Source organism: Nilaparvata lugens, chromosome 1 (genome assembly GCF_014356525.2).
Source record: "Nilaparvata lugens isolate BPH chromosome 1, ASM1435652v1, whole genome shotgun sequence".
Classification (NCBI taxonomy): Eukaryota; Metazoa; Arthropoda; class Insecta; order Hemiptera; family Delphacidae; genus Nilaparvata; species Nilaparvata lugens.
In genome coordinates, this window is record NC_052504.1 from 27,038,100 (window position 1) to 27,051,453 (window position 13,354).

The following is a 13,354-nucleotide window of genomic DNA, read 5'->3' on the forward strand; positions in this document are numbered from 1 at the left end:
AAAAATTTCAATTTTCATCCCTTTTTTATGACAGGCTATTAGGCTATATATAAAAACTCATGAGGAGTTCTTAAACATAAAATCATTTTGTTATATATATTAGGAGTTTTTATTGTATAAAAACTCATTAAAACCAACCCATTAGGTGGCTTTATGTTGTTTCCAATGGTCTGTAGTAATAGTCAACTCAATTGCCTTGCTTCATTCTTTTTTTTGTACCGGAAATTTGTCACCTGAAATGTATTGTGTTGTTTCTACAATAATTGTTGTGATCATCAGTTGGTAATAGGAAAAAGGTTGTTGAGCATAGGGGGCTGGGGGCTAACAAGGTCAGATAGCAGAGGAGGCAGGGGATGGGGCTGGGGCTGGGGCTGGGTTTGTCCAAGTGAGAAGAGACGTCGCAATCGGAGCGACCGTAGCCCACGAAGTGAGTATTTATAGTGCGGGCACTTGGCACTAGCCAGGCAAGACGAGGGTCCGGTTGCCGGTCACAGGCCTAGTGGCAGTAGTCGCGATGAGTTCCCGTCCGGCGACGACCGCGACCGATGGCGGCTCGGCGACGACCCGACGCACCAGGTACGCCCGCTCGTCGACCGTGTCCGTCAGTCGTCTGCTCACCGACTCGTGCTCCAGCCTGCTGCAGCGACTGACAACCCGCGTTCGCGGTCCCTCCACCGTTGTCGACGAACCGCCTCCGCCTCTCTCGCCGCGGCACCGGCGTCGCTTCACCGGCCCCACCACCATTGTGCCCGCCCGGGGTCACTCCACCTACCTGACCTCCGACAGGAGGAAGGCCACACGTGAGAACTCGCCTCCCGCAGCCAATCCCCTCACCAAATCCGCCACTACAATCTATCTATCGCAGAATGCCTATGCAGCACAGGTGCCGGCACCTCGTGAAAAGACCCCTTTCAGGACTGGTCACCGTGACCTGTCACGCTACAAGAGTGGCAAGTCGGAAGCTCGACTCCAGCCGCACAAGGAGCGGCCCCTGCGCGCGCCCCACAGTGAAGTCCCCCCGCCGGGTGCGGCCACTCTCTCCCCGACCACCACCACCACCACCACCACCACCACCATCAAACTCACCCCCAGTGAGCCTGATGGTGCAGACCAGCCACTGAGCGAGCGCGAGGCCAAACGAAAGGAAATCCAAAGCCTTATTCAGAAGTACACAAGTAGCACGAGCACTGCGAAAGATGAGCCTAGCCAGCCATCAACTGCGCCCCTCAGCGCCCTCGCCAAGTGCCAGCAGAAGTACTCCTCCTATCTTTCGGCCTCCAACACTGCCATTGCTAGTGCTGCCTCCGCCTCCGCCGCCGCCTCCACAAGTCTCTCCCCTGTAAGTTGCCACAACTTACGCCCCTATATCTTATTATTTTGGCACTTTGCCAAAAATTGCTCAACCAATGTTTGGTTAGGTTAGCTTGGCTCAACAGTAAAACAAGTAGTGGGCTGTTTTGTTGAATATTCTATTTTATCGTGTTGAAAATCTGAAATTGGTTTTTGATATTTAGATTTCTTCTCCCGTAAGAGACAGAGAATGAAGCCTATAGAACAATGCTTTGGAAATGGTCTGTAGGTTGTGAAGTGAATAGCTTGAGGTTCCAATGAAACGAACAATGCAAGTGAAAAGTTATTGCACCAGTTGGCAAAATTCTGAAATTAGGAATCATCCACGATGAAACCAGTCCCTACATCAATTGGATTAAATTTAAAATGGCAAAACTCACATTTAAATTTCATTTATATTATTAGAATTTGCTATTAATATTATTTCTTCTTTTTCATCTTGAACCATGAAAAGGTTAATATTCTGCGGTACACCAGTGTACCTGGTAAAATGCCTGTTGGATTAACAAAAGTATTTGGCTTTCCAGTGTGAATTATGGTTATCGTAAATAATAACTCGTGCATTTAGTCTTACCGTTATCTTATCTCTTATTCAAAAGTGTTAACAAGAAATGAAATTAATGATTTGTCTAAAAATGTGTTGTACAATATTCACAAATAAGCTCTTTTATTCATACTATTTCTATCATTCGCAACTAGACATTTCTTCCAACTCAAATGATTTATATTCTTGTTCTCTTGATAGGCTATGAAATGGCTTCCGATTTCTATCTTGAAAATATGATAAAAATGTTGAATTTACATTCGCCAGCTCATACATATTTCTTTGGATGATGACTATTTCAGATGCAATTACAACCCAGTGATATAGCATAGTATAATATAATTTCACTACTATTTATGTTGAATCACAACTTATAATACAATTAATATAATCGAATCAAAGCTATAATACTAATAAATTCAAATAAAGCTATCATGATAAAAAAATATTATATAATCGATCATGTTATGTTAGTTTAGTCGTGGATTAGTTTATTTTTAGCTTGTGGGATCGCCTTTTTGTAGAGCATATTTTCCATGGATGGTCAAATGATAGTAGAATACTTCATACATGTCTGAGCCCAATTTTGTTGGTGTGTTTGAATTGACTGAGCATTGCAGGAATTTGCATCTAGCAGTCTGCCAACAGCCAGTTGCCCGAGCCAAATCAATTGCGTGTCTCTAGTAGTCATCTTTACGAACTAATAAAACAACACCATCAAGGAGAAAGAAGATGATGATGATGAAGAACTAGGTGAATGATGCGAAGATCATGGATGAGGAAAATAGGGAGCCACAAGAAAATCGGTTGGTGAATAGAGCTTGAAGGTAAAGCAAGTTATGAGAATTGAAAGATAATTCTTGTTTTTGTTGGTTTTCTATTTGAAATTTGCTCAGACATGAATGTTGTATTCTATTCAAGTCAAGATTTGTTTGTTTCTATTTTCATCAAACTTGTAATAATGTTATATCATACCAGAATGACGGTACAACTAAGTTAAGATTAGGAATTATTAAAATTAGTGAGTATGTTTTTGATCCCACAAGCTGTAAAAATTCAACTTGAGATCTGTCAATATAAGCAAAGGTCCACTGATTTTCCAAATTATGGTGATTCTACCGAATTATTAATAGAAGGTATGCGGTGGTGGCTGGTTACTAGTCAAACAAGAGTCAGAGCTTTATCAATTGCTGCTATTGAACGTATATATGTGTACCACCCATTTTTCCTCGCTAAATTTTTAGAAAACCAGATTGTTTTCTAATGATTTATTATTTAAAATGTTGATGATTGTTGTCTTGATGTATGTTGTGTGTAAATACTTACTGGCATTGTGTTTTATGACCCATAGAAAGAACAATGTCTGTATCTTTTGTGCAAGTTGTTAACTTGGCAACCGTTTGCCCTCTCCCTTTGTCTTATGATTATTGGACCTTCACCTGTTGGTCGTTGGGTCGAATTCACTGCCCTGCCACTCTACGACAACTACGGCAACCGCTCTGCTGTACTCTGCTCTGCTCTGCTCTGGATGTGATTGGCTGGATGATGTGGTGGTGACATGGTCGGTGACTTGGCGGATCGGATCGGATGCGAACTGTAGAGCTCAAGGGCACCATCCATTGAAGACGACGAAGATGGCCACCTGATTTACCGGCATGGCGATGTGCTTCAAGACAGATGTTCGTGACACACACTTGTCCTAGTAATGTACATTGTAATGCAAATGCAGTACTGCCATTGTCTTGACTCGCCGGCAGGGAGGGGGGGATCTTGTAACGTCAGTCATTCCCACTGCATGAATGACTGACCAGTAATTATTGTTTTAGTCATTTCACCAATCGAAGCAGTTGACATGTACATTTTGTTTTCAGATCAGAACATAACTTTTTAGTTTTATTCTTACAAGCCGTATTTTCATGTATACTGCTTGTAGGCTACCTGCATACATGTGTACATGTAGGCTACTTGTTTAGTCTGGAATCATCAAACTTTGAACTCAATGAGTTAATTTGATGAGTTATTAGTTTGAATAATATTTTAATAACATATTCATTCTCTCATAATCTAAAAACACTCCTCAATGAGTTATTACTGATTAGTTAGAATCTTTGAAAACTATCAGGAGATTAAAAATATATTTGTGTTCTTTTATTTTTGCAAGGGCTTTGTTGAAATCATGTCAATTATTTGGCTCTTCCGAATTGGAAAAATATTTCTGCTTCAGAGAACATTGAGTAGAATGTTTTCTCTATATTGATTGATATTGGTTGAAACAGAAAACACCTTTTCATAAGTCAAGTCACTGTTAGTTTTCATTTCTATAGAATTCTTTATTAATCTAGTTATTTTTGTTGATTCATTTTATTGTCTCATTTTTCAAAATGGAATGAGCTTCTATTATGAAGTAGAATTATAGCTAGTTTTCTTACTAATTTGGGTATAAAATTATTCTTAGACTCATTTTGATTTACACCTTGCATGAAAAATGATTCTCACAATTTTAGTTCGGGGAATCATTAACAGAATATCTAATCGGTGTGTTCTATTTCTATTGCAGATAAAGTATTGGCCACTCTGGGTGAAGGAACGTTTGGAAAAGTTGTGAAGATCAAAGATTTGCAAAAGTAAGTGATAGGCTATTGTTAAAATTTCAAATTGTCCAATATTTTTCGTCCAAAATTACCAATTTTATTGTTTATCCAAACTTACATGAAAATCCTAATCCAATTGCTTTCAAATCCAACTGAGTAATCAGTAAAATTATTAATGCTTGTGGAAAGCATTCATACTTCCACATCGATGATTTTTTTCGAATTTTTATAGTAACAATTATTAATTCGTAGTTGTTCAATTATTATACTAGTCACTAAAAAATTCAGACCTAATTGATTATTTATCTATAATTTTATTTTACACATCATAGATGTACAAACCAATATTATCTCATATTTCACTAGAATTGTAAAAATAATATGTTTTCACTTTCAACTTTCACTTTCACATTCAATGAAACATGAAAAGTAATCGGAACCTATATTAAAATAAACTTTATTATATTAGTGTTGTGAGAATTTTCTACACCAGTTGAAATATTTTGAGAAAGCAAATCAATTTTTATTTTACAGTGATCACGTAATGGCCTTGAAAATTATCAAGAATGTTGAAAAATATCGAGAGGCAGCTAAACTAGAAATAAATGCCTTGAGGAAGATTGCTGAAAAAGATCCTGATGGCAAACAGTAAGTTTTTGTTTCTTTCTACTTAATGTTTATTAATAAATTCCTTTGTATTACATTAAATGTAATAAATGTTAAAGCTGTATACTCAACTAGAAATTTTTCCTAAATCAATATTTAATGCTTCTTTTCATGCTAAGAAGTCAATTTTTCACTTTTCCAATATAATAAATTACTTTGAAAATGAGTTCGGTCTGTATATTTTTTCATAACTTTAATATAAACGCAACAGAAGACGAAAACCCTCATTTTTTATTCTCTGAAGAAAATAAAATAGCATTCTCATCAAAAATTTTGTCTGTGCTTTATGTATGTAATATAAAACATTTTTTTTAAATAGCAAACTTTCATGCGCTTCTATGAAATATAAATCAGGAGATGAAGAATAAAAATCGAGTCATGGAACTAAGAAGTTTTTGATGTAGAGACGTGTGTAAGATCTTATTCCTTTTAGACATTTTCTGTCAATTTCAATTTTTTTTATATGGGTGCAGGTTTGGCTTATCAGTATAAACGTTGTAATTATTATTCTATAATGTTTGTTGTGTTGTCATTAGATAAATGTTGTTTTTATTCTTTTTTTTTCAGTTTGTGTGTGAAGATGTTGGACTGGTTTGATTACCATGGACATATGTGTATTGCATTCGAGATGCTTGGACTGAGTGTGTTTGACTTTCTAGTAAGTACCAACTTCTATTATACTCTTTTTCAGACTCATTAGTTGGTTTGGTTGTTCACAAATTTTTGACAAAGAGCATGACGATTTTTTTCTGTTTTATTCTGAAATTTATCCTTGGCACTATAGGTTATCTCTTCGAATATTTTTATTTATTAATTCAAAAGAGACAGAAACACATAATCATAAAATAATTGGAAATAGAAATGAAATAGTAATAACATTTATTTAAAAAGAAAAGAAAAACAAAATTACCACTATGAATAAACAATTAGATAAAAATATAAATATAAGCAATGAAGAGTAGGCCTATGCTATTCTGCGAATGTTAGTTAGAAGGTGTTGCTGCATAAGTGAATTTTGAAGACAAAGCTGTTATTGTGACGGTGACGCGGCGGGTAAGCTATAACTATATGCTGCTGCTCTTGCTTAGAGTGTTCGGCCATCGTGTCTGAATTTAGATTGTCGATATTCATTCTTGGCAAAGTAGCAATCGTCGTCATAATAAATGACTCACCTGATCCCCCACTTCTAGTCCCTCCTCTCAGAATCACTACATAAACACATTGACATTGAAATTATTGTCTCGATTTTTCCAATACCTTATTTTTTTCGTTGGTAACTTGGGCTTGGTAATGAAAATCTCTTGTATACTCACTCTTCTGCAGTTTGATAGCATGGATTTTTTATGTACTGGCACAGATGACAACTGATGTAAATACCATTGGAAGAGAAAGAAGGCAATAAATTATAAAAACTCATGTACTCATTATTTACTGTTTAAATCAGTATCCCGCTCTTAAGCGCATTTATAATTCCCTTGGCAATAATAAAACTGACATGTATATCTTCAGCCAGTATTTTTTCACTCATTACGACTTAGTCCCAATAGCCGAAAATCACGTTCACTGATTCTGCTACCCGTGCCAAGAAAAAACACTTCAGTCTCAATATTCAGAAGACTCAAATACTTGACTCTATTCTTAATATCTAACGAAAGTCTATTCGTAATATATCTAACGAGAAAAGTCTCATCCAATCCATTTAAATTATTAGGGTTTTTTATTGTTTTCAAATAAAAAATTATGTATTCATTTGAACGGTGTTGAAATCTATTTTATTCGATTTCTATTAATCCTTTAACTGATGAACGAGTGATGTATATACGATGTTGTTATGTATTTCTTCGAAGAGAATGGATTGAATAACTTGAAAGCTCAATAAGTTACATTCCAGTGTTGCTTTTTGACAGTTTCGAATAACTTTTGAAGCTCAACAAAATACTCGTTTATAGTTTTATGAGTGTTCTGAAGACTATTCTTGGAGTGCTCTTTGTTTAGTGTGTTATTGAAACATAACGATATGTAGCACAATGTTGTTCTAGCAAATGCCAACTAATGTCGCAGTACTGAATGAAAACGAGAATGGCAGGTTGCAGAATTTAGTTCAATATAACAGCACAAGACCCGATTTTATTTTTGGATCTCAACCAAGATCGTTGTATGTGTGTGTGAACACACACTCACACACCTACTGTTTCATCCTATCTTCCTCTCATAAATGTGTTTACAGAACCCTTAAAATAACTCGGATTCAACCGTTTGCTCAGTTTTCTCTTTGGAATCTCTCATTAAAAATCACTGTGAGCAAATAAACACGGCCATAATTTGAATGGTTGGCGTCTATGTTTCTAATACTGTATCTATTTATTCATTTCATCTATAAAATATTTTACAAACTTGAAGTTATATTTTTGTGAACAAACTTATTTCACTCAATTTTTCAGCTTAAATCCTACAGCTTAATTTTTCTATTTGTTGTATAAAATAATTTTCTTGTTATTCGAATCCCGTAAAACAATAGAAATGTGAGCTATGGCTTGAATTCAAATTAAAATAGTTTACAAGTACTTATTCAATTGAACAGATTAAGAAAAATTACAATAATTTATTATCATCCATTAATATCTGTCTTTCTTAAACTGACTGTTAATCAGTTATCCTTATTACTTGGTTTTCAATGTAATGTACTATTCTATATCTAATTATGCTGAGATTTTTATAATTCAATTCTTCATCGTCATACAATATTATTTTTGTGACTTGCAGAAAGACAATAACTACCAGCCGTACACACTGGAGCAGGTCCGCCACATGGCTTATCAGCTATGTTATTCGGTGAAATTCCTTCATGATAACAAGCTGACGCATACTGATCTCAAACCGGAGAACATCCTTTTTGTCGACTCAGACTACGATGTTGTTTACAATAACAAAAAGGTGAATATTATGTCTATTTATTAGTTCTTCGTACAAATCCATAAATAAAAAGTAGACAATGTTAACAAAAAGTGGTATTACAAGAGAACATGAAGCTTACAAGTCTTTTTCTGAGATTATCCAATAATATTATATTTTTTGTCTTCTCAACCAGTTTCAACTCTGGATGTAACAAAAATTTCACAATGCTCCTCGATCTTCATTATCAGTGATTAATATTAATTTGGAGAATATAACTCGATATGCAAGTCATATTTTAACTGTAATTATTCTTTGTAAATTCCAAGATGGTTCAGTGAATATTTTTTCTTAGAGCTCAGCAGAAACAAAATACCATTTTTCACATTAAATAAGGTGCAATTCCTTAGTGACGGCTCTAACCACGCGGCTAGAGTTGTCGTTGCTAGAGCAAGATTTTTATGAACGTCAAAGCGGCAGATGAATCAGAAGTGTTGGCTACTGTATTGCTTTTACGAGTCAAATCTAATGAATCATCGAATCCAAGGAATTTATAGAGGCTAGAGCATCTTAAGGAATTGCACCTTACGAGCAGTAATTTAATAATAATGCTAATGCACATTAATCAATTACTTGATATCGAATATACAGGTATTTGAAGTTTGATAAAATTATTAGTATTGGAAACTTCAGAAGTGAACCATTGGTAATATAAGAACCAGCTTAGAAAAGTATTATAGTTTGTTTTCTTGATAATGTAACTAATTTAGCCATTTTTTTTTCTTTTTTCATTTACAGAAGCGTGACGTGAGACGAGTGAAAAATACGGATGTGAGATTGATCGATTTTGGAAGCGCGACATTTGACAATGAACACCATAGCACCATTGTATCCACAAGGCATTACAGGGCACCCGAAGTCATATTAGGTAAGATCGTGCATCTGATTCTCTTTCTGTAGTCATCAATCTTGCAATACATTCTCTACACTTCTCAAACTATAAACTAAAGTCTAGTCAATTAAGGATTTTTGACCCGTAGCTCTGTTGAGGGTAGTAAGGAGGTAAACATATAAAAAGTACTCACTGTATTAAGTGGGTGGGGGATTTAAAGGAACCATTTCTTGTTTTTCGCACATATCTCGAAAAATATGTATCTTACGGACTAAGATCAAATATGGGACTCTGATACCACACTCATCCCTCTAGCACAAGAGTTATGGATTGAGACTTTTGATATGTTCACCTCCTAACAAGTCCCAATGAAGCTGTAAAGTCAAAAATTGTGTTCCAAACATTCCCCCCAATTCCTTTGTCAATATTGATCTATTATTGCAATGCTGAAGATTTCATACTCAACACTAAAATGGTGCAACGGTAGTAGGAAAATTCTGATGTATTGTATTTGAGGTTGAGTGGTAGAGAGGACTTAAAAGTCCTAACTCCGCCTAATAAAGAATTTTTTCAATTCATTTCATGTATTTGTTTAATTTGTAGAACTTGGCTGGGCTCAACCTTGCGACGTGTGGTCTATTGGCTGTATCATATTTGAACTTTACCTTGGAATCACATTATTCCAAACGCATGATAACAGAGAACATCTAGCTATGATGGAGCGTATACTTGGAACCATTCCATACAGGTATGACACACTCAACGCTTTCCATTGACATTTTTTTTTCTAAGCCATATTTTCTCATTATAGGGTTGACAACATTTTATATTTTTACTTGTCATTTGCAGTTCTAACAAGCACATTATTTCTCATTTCTCGGGTTGAAAACAAACCAATCCATCTCCGAATTGTTGCCACTTTATATATCAAACAAGCAACGAATTTTCAATTATTAGGTCTATATTGTAATGTAATCGGCGGTTGAAGAAATATAAATCTAAATAAATTGGTCCATTTTCTTATGAAACTTTTCTAGAATAGTTGATTTATATTACTTGATTCATTAAAATTAAATAAAAATCATCAAGAACCCTTTTTATATTTTATTAATGCATAAAATTTTTTGACTAATGATAGCCATTTTCAAATGCTATTTTAAATTTTAAAATTCTATTATAAATTTTATAATAATGGCTATCAATGAAAACATGTTATGCTTTAATAAAATGTGAAAAGGGTAAGTTTCTTGATTTTTATGTAATCTCAATAATAGTAGTAGTCCTATGAAGTAAAAGTTAATTTTTTATTTATATCGGTGAAATGTTTATTTCGTCTTCATGCTTTTTGCTAAAAAATGATTTTCTTGTTTTCCAGTTGACGATATTATCTTATTTTTCTTTTTTCCCCTAACAAGCTCATTATTTTCGATTTCTTGGGCTGAAAACAAACTATCCCATTTCCGAATTATTTCCGATATCAATTATTAAACAGTTAACACATTTTAAAATAATTATTTTCTAATCTAAGGTTGAAGAATATAAATCCACTTGAATTATTCAATTTTCTTCAAACAGTCTTTTCTAGAATAGCTCACGATTTATTACATTATTTATATTCATGTGAATTTATCAGTTGAATTGTTGTAAAATCATATATTTTGTAAGGTCACCTACGTAGATATTAAAAATGTAATACATTTTTCCAGGATGGCAAGAAAAAGCAAGACAAAATATTTCTATCATGGCAAACTTGAGTGGGACGAGAAATCTGGCCCAGGTCGATACGTACGAGAGAACTGCAAACCTCTAAATGTAAGTTCAAGTCAACATTATTTTATTCATAATTCAGTACTGAAATCTGTAATTGGCAATGTGCACGCCTGGGGCCCGGCGAATGTGATTTTAAAACTAATTTAATATTCTTAAGTAATAGATGAAAATTAGGTTGCCATTATAGTAGATATTTTTATGAAAAAATACTTTGATGAAAAATTTCATACAATGTGGGTATCGAAGTCTGTGGTAAGGCATTCACTAACTGATGTGTGAGTGCGGCCTTTGATCAACTCTTCCGTTAGATATTCGAAGCAACATGATGAAACAATTCTTTCAAAGTTATTGTAGAAGATACAAACAGACGGACAACAATTTTGGCCTTCAGTTGGTCAAAAGTGAGAACTCGCTGACGCTCGTTCAATTATAACATTGCATGAGACTAAATTCGTTAGTAGAGGATTTCGTTATAATAATAATCATTCTTTTTCCTTTATTGAAATTCTTCTCATATTACATATTATATGACATTTTATACAAGTAGTGAAATCAACAAAAACAAATTTTGTTAATTGAAATCAAATTATACCATATATATTATATAAGTAGTAATAATCTATTTAGATCTCCATAATTATTGAGATTTTGGTTGCTACCTCATGAAGCTAATTTTAATAATAATAGTTACTACTTACGAATAATCTACTAACGAATTTATTCACAAAAATGTTTTAATTTATTCTATATTTTATTTATTCATCGATGATTATCACTATTATAATATAGTTATAGAACTATGACTATACTTTTTTCCAAGTTGCGACCAACTGGTTAATTTGTTATTTGCAGAGGTACAAGGCACTTGACGATGAGGATCATGGCCACCTGTTCGACCTGATATTTCGGATGTTGGAGTACGAGCCGACACAACGCATCACTCTGGGCGAGGCGATGCGTCACCGCTTCTTCGACAAGATCCCCGTGCACAAGCGCCTCGGCGCCGACCGCGAGCGAAGCCACTCTCTCTCCAGGTGAAGCTGGCGAACGCCAGTCTGACCAGCTGGCACTTCCTACCTCTACTAGCATGTCCTTTCTAATCCCCTCTACTCTAATGCTGCTTTATCACAATCCTTCTAAATAGAATTGAGCGAGCTGAATAGCGCTGGGAAAGGCTATCTAATTGCAGCTGTTGCTGCTGGTGTTTCAGCTAGGTGATGATGATGATGGGCTGTGTGATCTCGATGATGGTGGTCTCGAGCTAGCCACAAGCAAGAGAAAGAGAGTGTGACAAGGCAAGAGAAGAGAGTGAGAGGCGCGCATTCGGAGCAGCAGCCACACCTCGCTCCTCCCCACACACACATAGCCGACTGTAAACTTTCCTTTAAAAGACTGTGCATCTAGTAGTTGTATTTTTTTATCGAATCAAAATGAACATGTCAGCATGTAGGCTACTATTCTCATGCGCTCAAGTGTTGATCAAATAGCTGAACCTAGTGCTTATACTTGATTTGACTTGTCGTTGTTCATTTTTAATGGGTTGATAGAATAAGTGATTCCAATTGTGAATATTAAGGAATTTTCTATCAATTTTATAAATTGTAATCTAATTTGTACAAATTAGAAATGCATCATCTATAATATTTGAAGCACCAAATCTATTCTAAATATTTTATCATCACATTATTTGCTTCCTCAAATGAATTCTCTTGATTTTACCCTTAAGGTTTTCTCGATAAATTAAACATGTATTAATAAGTCAAACATATTCTCCGCTTTGATGGAAAACGTTGATCGGAAATGATGTTTTGCTAGAGGAAGCAATTAAATAGGATGTAATCGACAACATGCTACGTATTAGAATTTGAGATTGAGATTATTCAATGGTCGCGACTTATTGACAAAATATTTCTTGATAATAATAATAATCATATCGAGTGACCTGGCTTATTCAGGTCTTGATAATAATTATCTTAATTATACCTAAACTTCTATGAACACTAATGCACTTTTATGATGCATTTCAGTATAGTTATAATGTATATTATGGATCTAGCAGGAAACATATTATTTGTCTGACTTGTGTCACCTTAATTTCAATGATACGATTAGTTTCATTCGAATAATTATAAATTTTATAACTTATTTTTTTATTGATCCTTGTCAAAGGTTTGATATTCATTGTAAGTTGATTACTCTGTAATAGAAATGTGTTTGTTGTTTATTTGTTCTGATGAACTGTTGTTTCTCTTGGAGAAGTGTGTAATTTATTTGTACAAAATGATCTCTAGTTTATAAAGTACTAAATTAATAGCTTGTCTCAGTTATTCTATCTTCCGTTGTGTCCTCCCACCGTCATATCAAAAGCAGCTTGTTGTACCACTTTATTATCAAAGTATAGGGTGGCCGATCTTCTAAGCTTTGGTTTTTCCGTGTCCAATCAGAAAGCTCATTATCGTTCAAAAGTTTGATGCTGATTTGTCAGTTGCCATCAAAGAAACGAATACTATGTATTTAAGCATGAAAGTACAATCGTACTGGTTAACTTACTTGTATCATCTGGCTCCGCGCAACCTTATTTCTCAGGGTTCTCAATGCCTTATATAGTTCCTCCATAGAATCGCAGTTTAGTTGCAAGGAAGGCTACGT

At 34.8% G+C, this 13,354-nt stretch overlaps 1 protein-coding gene across 1 annotated transcript; it reads left to right on the forward strand.

The window, feature by feature from the left end:
* Positions 1-400: 400 nt before the first annotated feature.
* LOC111056462 (dual specificity protein kinase CLK2) lies at positions 401-13,020 on the forward strand. Its single transcript, XM_039423800.1, has 11 exons — positions 401-1,339; positions 3,495-3,573; positions 4,452-4,518; positions 5,020-5,133; positions 5,719-5,809; positions 7,915-8,085; positions 8,842-8,971; positions 9,539-9,683; positions 10,642-10,747; positions 11,558-11,739; positions 11,916-13,020. Exons 1-11 carry the CDS (start codon positions 515-517, stop codon positions 11,917-11,919), a joined length of 1,914 nt encoding a protein of 637 aa, XP_039279734.1. The 5' UTR covers positions 401-514; the 3' UTR covers positions 11,920-13,020.
* Positions 13,021-13,354: the final 334 nt, after the last annotated feature.